This window comes from Etheostoma spectabile, chromosome 11 (assembly GCF_008692095.1).
Source record: "Etheostoma spectabile isolate EspeVRDwgs_2016 chromosome 11, UIUC_Espe_1.0, whole genome shotgun sequence".
Lineage (NCBI taxonomy): Eukaryota > Metazoa > Chordata > Actinopteri > Perciformes > Percidae > Etheostoma > Etheostoma spectabile.
In genome coordinates this window covers 39,718-52,137 of record NC_045743.1, presented here as the reverse complement: position 1 = coordinate 52,137, position 12,420 = coordinate 39,718, and the positions used below count along the sequence as shown (strand labels likewise).

The 12,420-nt window shown below is 39.8% G+C and overlaps 1 protein-coding gene across 4 annotated transcripts; it reads right to left on the bottom strand.

The window, feature by feature from the left end:
- Positions 1-124: 124 nt before the first annotated feature.
- Positions 125-9,797, bottom strand: hao2 (hydroxyacid oxidase 2 (long chain)). Of its 4 annotated transcripts, none has more exons than XM_032530079.1 (9): positions 9,720-9,797; positions 6,721-6,776; positions 4,239-4,391; positions 3,455-3,606; positions 2,803-3,086; positions 1,708-1,929; positions 1,332-1,490; positions 704-773; positions 125-577 (listed from the first exon to the last, which is right to left on the bottom strand). In XM_032530079.1, exons 2-9 carry the CDS (start codon positions 6,735-6,737, stop codon positions 522-524), a joined length of 1,113 nt encoding a protein of 370 aa, XP_032385970.1. In that variant the 5' UTR covers positions 6,738-6,776; positions 9,720-9,797; the 3' UTR covers positions 125-521. The 4 variants fall into 4 exon arrangements, with proteins under 4 accessions (XP_032385970.1, XP_032385971.1, XP_032385973.1 ...); XM_032530080.1 differs by having other exon boundaries at positions 1,708-1,926; XM_032530082.1 differs by lacking the exons at positions 6,721-6,776; positions 9,720-9,797 and adding an exon at positions 4,938-5,138.
- Positions 9,798-12,420: the final 2,623 nt, after the last annotated feature.

The window sequence follows — 12,420 nt, the reverse complement described above, 5'->3', positions numbered from 1 at the left end:
CTGCACCTGTTACTCCGCTGCATTAAAACAGAATGTCCAAGTATAAAGTTGGGAAACAAGAAGTGAAGTCAGATTTCTGCTACACGGCATGCTCACATGTATAAAACAAAAAAAGGCCAACAGATCTTCATCCCCTCAGTAGACGTTTATTCAACCACTACCCCGTCAGCATCTCAAACTGTGGTGTGTGTCATTATAAGTTGCATTTATTAAAACAAAACCAAATGAAGTTTGTTGATTTCATGAAAAGTGCCTTCACCCCTTTCAATCCAAAAGCAAAAAAAAAGAAGAAAACACTTTCATTATTCACTTCCTGAACATCTACTTTCTCACTTGTACACTCTTGCATGAAACGGTTTTGCATGTTTTCTAACATGATAAAGTCACGAGTTCTGAGGTGAACATATTTCAGTTTCTCTGTGCCTCAGGCTCTTGTTCATCACTGTTTGTTGGGTGCAGTCCCGTAGAATCCTGTCCACTGGGTGTCCTTACGATCGTCGGTGCTGCACTCTGCTGGCCAGTCAGAGTTTAGAGCACTGAATGAGGTTCCGGTTGATTTCTGCCACGTTCCTGCAACCTGGATCGGATACATTTAAAAACGTCAGATGTTTTAGTTCAGACAAGATATTGCTTATTACTCATTTTGGCACAACACATCACAACACTTCTTTTAGTTTTAGTGACTTGACCTCACGTCTCTCACCTGATAAAGCCATGGACAGACGGAACTCATCATTTAAGATTTGCAGCACTTCCCTCAATCCCTCCTCACCCTGAAAGATCACACAAGACCCATTATTACTATAAAAGACACACTATCATCTGGGATCCTATAATCAAAATCAAAATCAGTCATCTTTTGTTTTAAAGATGCAATTGTTCTTTTCAGAGAAACTTTCATTTCAATTTATGTTTTTCGCAGCCAAAGACATCACATCCCACACAGTAAGTCTGTTAGCAGAAGTGCATCAAAATGTTAGTTTCTGTTACAGATTTTAAAGAGTTCTTAAAGCATGGCAGCTCCCAAGTTGCAAATTATAACTTAACAGTTTAAAATCAAGAATAGATTTATCTGTAAACCTTAAACCAAGGCCCTACAGCTCCAATGATGTCAACAATGACTTGCAACAGTAAACCTTAGCTGTCAAGGCCAGTGGCTTTGCACGTGCAGCCTGTACGTTGTGGGTGGAGAGGAAATCAGTGGAGAGAGCCAGATAGTTGTCAGCAATAATATTTAAATGAAAAGAAACACCAACAACACACACATGCGCATTGCGCACACATGCACGCGCGCGCACACACACACACACACACAGTGCTGCTGTTTGTACCTTGTATGCAAGGCCCCACACTGCTGGACGGCCAATGAAAACACACTTGGCTCCCAAGGCTAGCGCTTTCAATACATCACTTCCTGTCCTGATGCCTCCGTCCACATAGATCTCGATCCTGCCCTGAACTGTGTCCACGATCTCCGACAGTGCGTCAATCTGTTAGCAGCAAGGACGAAAGATGTAACAAGGCCAGCTTACTTTAAAGATGCAGTGCACTTACTTTAGGTGTAGATATGTTTCCGGCTGGCTTTTCGTACTACACTTCACACTTTAGGTTGGACCCTGTATGTTACGTAACACTGGCTACATTTCAATTTAATTTAATTTTTTATTTTTATTTGTTCCTTTAAGAATTACTGATTACTGTAAGTACCGAAGCTGGGCCTCCGTCCAGCTGTCTCCCCCCGTGGTTTGACACAATGATGCCCTGGACACCATGCTCCACAGCCAGCTCGGCGTCCTCCTTGGTCAGGATTCCCTTGATGATAACAGGCAGGCGGGTGATGGACTGCAGCCAGTATACGTCCTTCCAGCTGATGGAGGGGTCCAAGGTGTTGGCTGGGATCCCATACTCCTCTGGGGCTGTAGTCTCCTGCTTTTTGTGCATGTGGTACAAAGCATAACTTCATATGCAAATGTACTCAGGACTACTGCTACTTGTATTATTTACTGATAATGCCTAAATTATTGTTACGGGGCATCTACGACCCTGCTGGTAAATGGAGGTTAGATGTTTTGTATATATGACTTTTATTATTCAAAGAAAAAAGCAAAAAACAATGCCTGCAAGCACTTGCCACCGCTGCATTGATTATTTGGTTGTCACCATATCGGTCACAAGAACCTTTCTCAAGACACGTAGTAGTTGAAGTGTGTGCAATCAGCAGTTATATTCGGGACAAAGTACTTCGATAAGCAATAATTGTATCTGAAGTTAACAATGTAGAAATGAAATGGCGGGAAATGTGTAACAATTCATTGGTGGAAGAATTATTTAGATCATTTACTTAAGTAAAAGTGCTAATATCACACTGTATTAAAACATTGTATTTTATACAGATGTGCAAAAATCTTAATGTGTAAAGCAATCAGTAACTAAAGCTGTCAGAAGAATGTAGTGGAGTAAAAAGTACAATATTTTTCTCTGAAATATAGCAGAGTAAAAGTAGAAAGAAGCATGAACAGAAAAGACTCAAGTAAAGTACAGGTGACTCAAGTATTTCTTAATGACAATACTTGAGTAGATATACTTAGTTACATTCCAACACTGATGATTATGAACAAGACATCTAGAACTTTAAATCTGATGTAACAGTACAAACATAAGGTATTGCATCAGTGAAGTAGTGAATCAAGCAGCTCTGGTTTAATTTGACCTTGTTGTCTGTTGTCTTATCTTGATTTTGTCTTTTAAATGTCCATGCTTTTAGATTTTTAAAAGGTGTCTTGAATGTGTTAGGGAAATTACCTGGAACACTCCATCAAAGTTCTTGACCTTAAGGTGTGGCGGCAGCTTGAACTGGTTGCGGATGTCGTTGCGGCGCTTCCCGGTGTAGGGGACGTCGACCGTGAGGACCAAGGCCTTGTAGCCCAGCGCCTCTACGCGGTGCACAATCTGTTCGGACAGCTTCCGGTCACGGTAAACGTACAGCTGGAACCAGCGGTAACCGTTTGGTGCTGCTGCCACAATTTCCTCCACTGAGCAGGTGGAATAAGTACTGGTGATGTAGCAAGTGTTGAGAGCCTCAGTGGCTGTGAGACAGAAGTCGAGAAGTTATTACTGTAGTCAGGGAAGATGGGATTTACATTTAGATTTGATGAGTTCAGTGTCACAGTACGCTATGACATTTTTTGGATACTCATGCACCTCAGACTCTCAGAAATGAAAGAAAAGGGGCTATTATTATTGTTTGTACAAATCAAAGAGAAACACAACATTATTGCAATCTTATGCCCCCATCCACCAGTGGAAATGTATAATAACAATTTCATTGGATAAAAACTAGTGTCTCCAAAATACAAACTTTTCAGAAACAACATGATTTCTTCTGAGTCGCCCCATTTGAGAAAGGGTTTTAAAGGCTTTATGAGACTTTGTGACGTCGTGACACGGTCCTCACCCTTAGCGGTGGCCACCTCTCCTTCGTGCCAGGCCAGGCAGTGAAAGGCAGTAGGTGCGATACCAACTGGAAAGCTGATTTCTGTCCCCTGCACCGTGGTCCGTGTGTCACTAACCGACACATCCCGCAGGATACGAGGCCTCAGACGGATCCTGAGTGTGAAGCACAGATGAACATGTAACAATAACAGTAGGTACAGTAAGGTACTGTAGGTGAGGAGATTCAATCAGCTGAATCTGGCCAATTTACTCAAATTCAAAAAAAAGGAGCAAATAATGGGCAAATATGCATCAGACCCTCTATCATGATATATGTATTTTTATATCACAATATAAACATATACTGTATAATTTATATAGTGTCTAACCTGACCCAAAATGACCCAGCAAACAAATCCTTAGCAACAAGAAGAGTTCTGACAATAAAAAACCGTCATGACCATTGGTTGATGCAACGTTTAAAACAGTTCCTTATTAACTACACAACGGTGCTCGGTAAAGTTTAACTGCCTGTTAGTGATTATTAGGCATCCCGTTCACATAATATAGCCTATATAGAGAAATTGTTAACAGCAGTCCACAGAAACTTTCAGTTACGGCCCTTTTACAGGCTGTGTCCTCTTGATCTTTTGTTTTAGTATCGAAACTATCTTAAAATAAATTATCTCAACCCCCAATGGCGAATCGTAATGTCGTTCAGCACATAAATACACATAAGTTAAATTAAATTGTGTATCTGTGGTGAGCTTGAACATCTGGGTAAACTTTTATTTTTCCCACTGTACCTTTTGTAAGCCAGTAGATTGTCGTCCCTGGTGCAGCATTCGTCGGCTCCAGCTGCGTAATAATCCCAGGAGGCCTTTGAGAGATGCTCCTTAGCATACTCCTCAAAGTCAGTCAGGCATACCATAGCCATCTCTGCACAGCGATCTCCCTCTCTATGTGCAAACAGAGATAATCTGTGTTCAATATGATGCTCGGTGATAGCGGCATGCACAATAAAACATGCAGGAAAGGAAGGAGATAATCCACCATCAATAGAAATTATTACTTCTTATTGAAATACATGTCAAGATAAGTCATTTTACCATATGCATGTGAACTTCAGCATTCAAAATGTCTATTTACTCAATGCTACACTGCTGGTTTTGTTAAGCATAATTCATTTACAGTCACTTCTCATTTATTAAACCATGTGTCATCTGGAAACTCGATTTGCTCCTTGCAGTTGAGACAAATAGCTGCAAGCTCCAACAAAGCAAATAGACACTTCACCTTCAAAATGAAAAAAAAAAACCATACTTCTCCAAATGCAAGAACTTTCAGCTTCAAGACTTACCATAAAAATGGATCTTTCATAAACAAAATCCCCCACCCTCACATGACAGTGCCTCCATCAAGCACTGACGTTGCGACATCACCCCGCAAATGGAATCTGCCCTTGTTTCAGCAGCTGTAGCGCAATCACGTCGTCAACAACTCACCAGTCAAGCTTCCACACTTTGACATCTGAGCAAGTAAAACCACTCTTTTACTTTTTAGTTTTACTTTTTGGTTTGAAACAGAGATGAATCCTTGTGTCCACGGTGTTGCTTTTGTGTCAGACAGAATCAAACTTTCACAGAGCCACTGTGAAAGCCACTGACAGTGTACGTGACCAGAGAGTGACCCTCGCTCTTATTGTGTTTACACAAGCTGGAAATGTGCTGATGGTGACTCCAACTATAGTGAGGACAAGAGGCGTCTGACACAGTGCTCTGTGGTCCAGATGGACCACACAGTAGTACATACGGGCATACACATTTACATGCTGTGTATGCAGGCCTACATGCTAACACATGCATACTGTACATGGGATACTCATAGGAAAACTGCTCTTTTAGTAATCTTCACATTGGTAACCCTTCACCAATCACTTTTATAGAATGCTATTATGCTATGTTGTAAAACAATGAGTTCAATCTGAATAATATCATTGAGGAATAAATAAAAAGATAATCATCATCAACAACCACCACACTTTGCTTTATGCAGATGTGCTCACACACACAACAGCTGGAGAACATTTAGTCAAATCTACCTAGACCTGAAAGAAGTACTCAGGTCAATATGCAGATTATCTATCTATCTATCTATCTATCTATCTATCTATCTATCTATCTATCTATCTATCTATCTATCTATCTATCTATCTATCTATCTATCTATCTACACTCTTAGAAATTTCTGTTTATTAACGGTTGTATGACTGTATGTTTTCTAAGAGAAATTGTCCATAGAAAGTGATTAACAGTTGTTTTGGTGTTTATTTATAATTCAGATTGCATTATAGGAACTTTATCTGTGCTCCGTCTGCATTTCACCAGCAGGTTCCTGGATAAGGGAGCGTCAAAAGCCTCAAAAAAGCATCAAAAGTGGAACAAAACGCGTTGAAAATGTGTAAAAAAAAAAAGCACCAAAAAGTAAATAAGAAGCGTTGAAACAAGCGTCAAAATCACTTAATGCGGCAGTTTTTACTTCAGCTGCAATTTTTTCTTCAATTTTTGTTTTTACTTATGATTAATGAGCTGCCAGAACTTTTTTTTTCTGTTATTTTACGGATTTATTTCTTAGAGTGTATAAACAGCTGGAGGGTTTGAGAGTAAACTGTACAGAGGATTTCCTGAGGAAAGCACCTTTCAGTTGAATGCATGAGTGACTTGAAAAACAACAAACATTATTAAATTAAAAGACAGTACAGGGCACCTCTTCCAGTGACAGTCCACATGTGTGGTGTGTAAGCTGTGTTTCATGATTTTATGTGGTCTTAAGGGGAATAACATAGTAATATAGTTAGTAGACACATTTTGCTTTGATCCGAGCGTTCACTAAGAGATTCTAAAAAATCTATCAATTCGTTTAAAATCTACAACTGATTGATAAATAATTAATAATAAATGAGTTAATAGACCATTTTGTAAATGTATTGATTAATGGAAAAAAAACTACATACTACTACTACATATACTACTAGGCTACTACAAACTACATAGTTAAGTCGGTAAAAAATCTGTATAATTTGTAGTAACAAGGTTTATAAAATGAAAAAATTGAAGAATGAAAAAGTTGACAATATATCTCTTTGTAATTTAATGACTGAACATGTTGAATGATTTTTCAAGGCAAGTGGAAAAAAACAATTAATAGTTTTATCCGTTTTTCTTTTTTTTCCAATGGGTAAACAGGGAATCGAGGAAATGTTTGTTAACCTCAGTAAAGTTTACTCACCGATTGCAAACGTTCATTCTTTCTCAGCAGAACTTCTCTCCTGACATACTCGTAACCTGTAAAAAGTCCACAACCAAAACAAAAAGCACTGTTACTGCCACTGCTACTGCTACTACCACAAATCCTGTGTCACAAATGGTGATACCAACACAACTATAAGATCTGCTGCTGTACATACTGATGATGCACAGATAAACAAACTTAAATATTAAAAGGGTTGAAGGAAACTGAGGCCCTCTAGAGCATGGGTCTCAAACTCGCGGCCCGGGGGCCAATTGCGGCCCGCGGGATGATATTTTGTGGCCCCCTTCTTGACATCAAAGTTAAGTGTTAGTGCGGCCCGCGCGTTCTGAAACTTTTTGTCATTGCGCTTGTCACTTATGGGCTACCGTAGCAGTCTCCTGACAGCGGCGTAACCGTTGTCAAGCTAGCTAAGTACCCTTTGCGGCAAATGCCTGAGGTTTGACAATGTGAGGTCTGTTGTTGTGAAATGCACCAACCATATCAGATCTAGGGGTTTAAAGAACCGGCAGTTCCGCGCCTTTTTTTGAGGAAATAGAGGTTTTTTTTGGAATACTTGATGCGGCCCAGCCAAACCCAGACTCTACTTGCAGCGGCCCCCAAGTAAATTGAGTTTGAGACCCCTGCTCTAGAGGGTAAAGTTTAAAAAGCCTTCGATGTCTTCTTGACTAAGTCAGTTAAACATGCCTCCGCATTTCAGCCATTAAGGCCTTCATCGGGGCAAGTAAAAAATGGTCGCCTTTGGGCTGTCTTTTCTAACTTTTGGCAAGTGACAACATGGTTAATATGCATAGGTATGAAGTCACATGATCAGTGCAAACAGGTAAAGTCACATGACAGACTATTGTAAGCAGAGGAAATCTCACATCAAAAGTCACAATATAAGGCCAAATAACAAACAACAAGCAGAAACATGTAAACAAAACATTTTTAAACTCAATCTTTACGCAGAGCAGCCTATCCCATCATGCATCAGGACAAACACAAAATGGTCGCCCCCGGGCGTACCTTTTGGTCCTGCTAGAAACTACTGTTATTACTGTGCCTAATGCAACAAGAACTACTACCACCAATGCTACTCTCAATACTACCTTCAGTTTATCAATATTCAAACCAACTTGCTGTTATCATTTCCATAACTATTATTAGTACCACCATAAGTTGTACCACAGTGCAGAAGATGTGTTGGGATATATCTTTAACATTTAGATTTCATACAAACAGAAGACTGCTGATAAGAAAACCTCTGGCATGTGTGTGAAGTTGTTTGTGCACCTGATGTCTCTGTGCATACGTTATATGGCAGTAGATCTGTACATACACACTAAAAGAGTGCATATACTTTTAAGAGTGTATATACTGTTGCTGTCGGGCGAAAACCTTGTACCGTATGTCCAAAACTGTTGCTTTTCACAAAATGAAAAAAAGAAATGTTGTATTGGGCTATTGTTATCAGACAAAGTCAGATGAAATTGCCTAATCAGTGTTTAAATATTTGTAAAACCCACAGACCAACACAAAGGGTAACCCCATGGATTTATTTAATTTGTTCTCACTATTTGATCAACTATTTTCAATTTTCATTTTATTGCCTGACCTTTCTAAATCTTTGTAAATGCTCATTATGACATATATAAATACACTATTGTTTATATTTATTATGTTTACTATTACTTTTACTGAAAGGATTTGAAGTTTTACAGTTACAACTACAGTTACTAGGAGTAAAACAGTGGAGAAAGACAGTCATAGTGTGTACTTCATTAATGTATTTATATTTGGGCATTTGTGTTAATTTTTAATTAGACGTAGTACTGCAGTACATACAGATACCGTCATGCTGGAATACATTTCTGGTTATGAACACTGTATAAGCTTTCAACAGTGAACACTTGAGGGCAGTGCAATACTGAATGAAGCTTCATTCTTAAAGCGCCATTCAACATTTGTAAAGCAGGACAGACACAAACAGACTTTCAATTAATGTTAGTACTGCACAACACACGCTCAGTGTTTCCAAAGAACAATTAAAACCTCTGATGTCACACCTGTTACAGTAGTAAACACAATGTTACACTACGTGCACATTGCACAACACTCTACTCTTCATACATCCCAGCTTCCTGATTCGTGTGGGCTTTTTAAGGTTAAACCCGAATGTGTTTTAAAAGAACATTTAAAACCTCAGTTTTACTGAGCTTAGAGTTTTGAAAGAAAAATCCTTTTGTGAGTCTTTGAAAACAGTTATAATGATGAAAAAGTTATGTCAAATGATAGTTTTCCTTAAACATTTTCTTGGAAACACAATTTTTTTCTTTCACTTTAAATTCATGAAATACAAACTGCACTACATGTTTATGACATTTACGTAGTACTGCTACGAGTTATCATTTTTCTCAGTGGAATATCATTTTCACTACTGACTGTGGGTCTTCTGTGTGGCTGTGTGTGTGATGAATGTGAGCCTCTGTCCTGTGTCGGCTGTGTGAGGTGTCAGGTCATTCAGACAGACTGAATGGCTGCTGAGAGCATATTGTCCAGGTGAATTTCCAGAATACCTGGTGTATCACATTTAGCGTGCGATGCTAAACAAGTTGAAGATTGAACCAGCTTCTGTTAGAGATTATTTTGTTTTTTGTCACACTGGTAAGGTGTGCTGCTCATCAAAATAATTGTTTGTTATTTCATGTATATTGTATGTATACGTATATTTTGTGTGCTGCTGTAACACTGTAATTTCCCTTATTTTTGCAATCAATTAATATCTATCTATCTATCTATCTATCTATCTATCTATCTATCTATCTATCTATCTATCTATCTATCTAAACAAGTCCTGATGCTTTGTTGCTGTTATTAATTCATCTGGTGGAAACACACTTGGTGTCAACATTAAGATAAACAACTGAAAAAGTAGAATCCCAAGTGCCCACAGTGTGAATGAATAGTTACTGAAGTGGATAAAATAAGTGACTTACCTTCTCCTTAGCTTTTAGGCAGGCCTACGTGTTGGTTCAACCTCTCATATGACAGGGTCATGTCAGAGGGCAGTCAAGCCCCCCCCCCCCATCCGACCTCCCCCATCCCACCCACCTCCCCTCTCACAGCGTGATGCTCCGCCCACGGTGGCTCAGCCCCAGCTAAGCCTCTCGTCAGCACTCTGACCCCCGGCCTCTCTGTGTGCCAAAAAACACCAAAAGCTCGACCAGGTCAACTGTACGTAGGAACAAATACTTTCTGTTATGTCTTCTCCCTTCCGTCAGCTTTCCTTCCTCTCATTTTTTGATCCTCCTTCATTCCCTCCCTTGCTTCATCTTTCCTCTCTCTTTTTATTTTCTCCATCACCGGGTCTCCTCATCCATCATTCCTTCCTTCTTACCTTTCCTCCAATCCCTTCATTTGATTTTGTTCCTTTTTTCTTTCCTCTTTAAATTCCTTTTTCCTTCCTTTCCGTCACTCTTCTTTTACCTCCCTCCATCCCTTTCCCCCTTTCTTGTCTCCTTCTCTTCCTGCAAACTTCTGGTCATCCTTGTGTTTTTGAAAATTACTAATTATCTTAGTACTTATCTAGTTTTAAGTTTCTAACAAAATAAACAACATTTTTAATGCCCTTGACAAAATACTGTGTTTCATTGTTTACTAGCTTGCTAAAAACCAGTTAGTTAACCTGAGCTATTCCTTTACAAAACATTGCATTGTTTGCTAGCTTGATAAAAAACCAGTTTTCTCCCAAAGAAACTGAGGGTGGTTCCTCAAATTAAATCCCTATTGGTCAGATGTTTTCTCAAGATCAAGTCCCACCTCTGAATTGTCCGGTTTAGTCCAGGTCACAGGTAAAGGTCTTTCATCATGGTAGTGCTAATTCTATTCAGGTTTACTGGGATATGCACATCCTTTGTTCTTAGTCAAGTCTGGCCCTGCAGGGGCGGTTCCCAAAAAGCAGGAACAACAGTTACCTTTCCAGTGGGGACAATGAGTTGCCACATGTGTGCTAAATGATGATATGACCCAATCAATTCTTTAGAGACAGAGGAAGAGAGGGGGAAGGTTTAGAGACAATGGGGCCATCTTGACCTCTTCACAGAGACAAAATGCACATTTTCCTAACCTGGCTGCATCATACATAAACAGAAATACATTGTTTTCAAAACGTTGTTTTTAACTTTTGATAACTCGACACCTGAGCTATTCCTTAGAAAACCTGTCATTGTTTGCTTGCTAGCTAAAAGCCAGTGGCTGTGGTCATCCTGCAGCTCTTCCTAAACAAAACAAAACATGTCATTGTTTGCTAACTAGTAAAAAAGTCAGTTAGCCTAACGTTATTTGGCAGAGAAACTCAATTTTGGGCTTCTCCCCTGATAGAAATTCTTAATGTGAGATAGGTTAGACAGTTATTTATTACCATCCCTAGTGTGGCTTTGAGACATTATTGTACCAAAGTTAACTTAACTCTTCCTAGTTCAAGTTATCTTCATTGCACAAGCAAACGAACACAGCTAAATAAACAGCAGTTTTTATTTTGATTATAACTCATTAGATCTGTTTCCCTAGAGCTTGTCAAGCGTGAATGACTTCAATTTACGTTTTAGTTGGCCTATGTCCCTCACAGATAGATTAAGGAGTCTTGGAGTAGCCTATTAGATGTAATCCAACTTTGATCAAACATACTGTAAAGAGACAACAAACATTCTGTGAGGTGCCAGGACTCTTTCTGGAGATGTCAAACTTGTCAAGTGGAGTGTGGACTTGGACAGGTGTTTTCAGGGTCTTTACATATAAAACACAGATGTCCCAACCTTTGATATCATGAGCTTGTTATGTTAGGGTCCCCACCCGTAAGTGATGGATCGATGGCAGGATGTAAGAAAAAATGGTATGAATGCCACAGTGTCTCAGTTCACCGCGGACGAAACAAAACGCCCCGAGAAGTTGTTCAAGCATTTTAAAACAGCAGTGGGGTGCAGTGATGTTAAATTAGATTCTCTCGCATTATGTCATTACGGCTTTTGAATTGAATTCACTCTTTGTAAATGTAATATCTTCGGTTTACAAAACCTGGCTCCTTGAGAGACGTCCGTCTCTCTGTGTTTATCTGAATTTGTGTTTTTTATTTTGGCTTTAACACAAAAGGCTGTGAAGGTGGAGCCAAAGGCCATATCTGACCACCTGGACCTCCATGAGGATGTGCGGGTGTTACCTGCACCGAGAAAAGGTGCAAATTGTGTTAATCCACAGCTGGTCTCGATGCCTAATGCCGTAGAGTTAGATCTGGCTCCGGGGCCGCCGTACTGGAGGTACTGAACGTTCAGCTGAGTGGAAAACCTCTTCCACATGCTGGTTGAGGCTCTGCCCCCAGGCTGCGGCCCAGCACGCTGCGGCACATGTGTATTGAATTGTCAAGGTGTTATCATGCCCTGGCGAGGCTCTCAGCTCCTCCACCTCTGTCTCTCCTAGGTTTATTATCAGACTAAATACAGCAGAGTCCGCGGACATGGGCCGCAAATTCATGCAGCAAATTTCTCCGGCAGGAAGGCCTGAACCCGATTGCGTCCCATCATCTTTGACTTTTAAAACGCAGACAAGAGAAGGGGAAATTTGATCAATGTATTTTCTTGTGGGAAAAAGAGCAAAGTAATGCTAAAGACATTATGTGCGGTGGGCCTGACTCAATAAAAACCT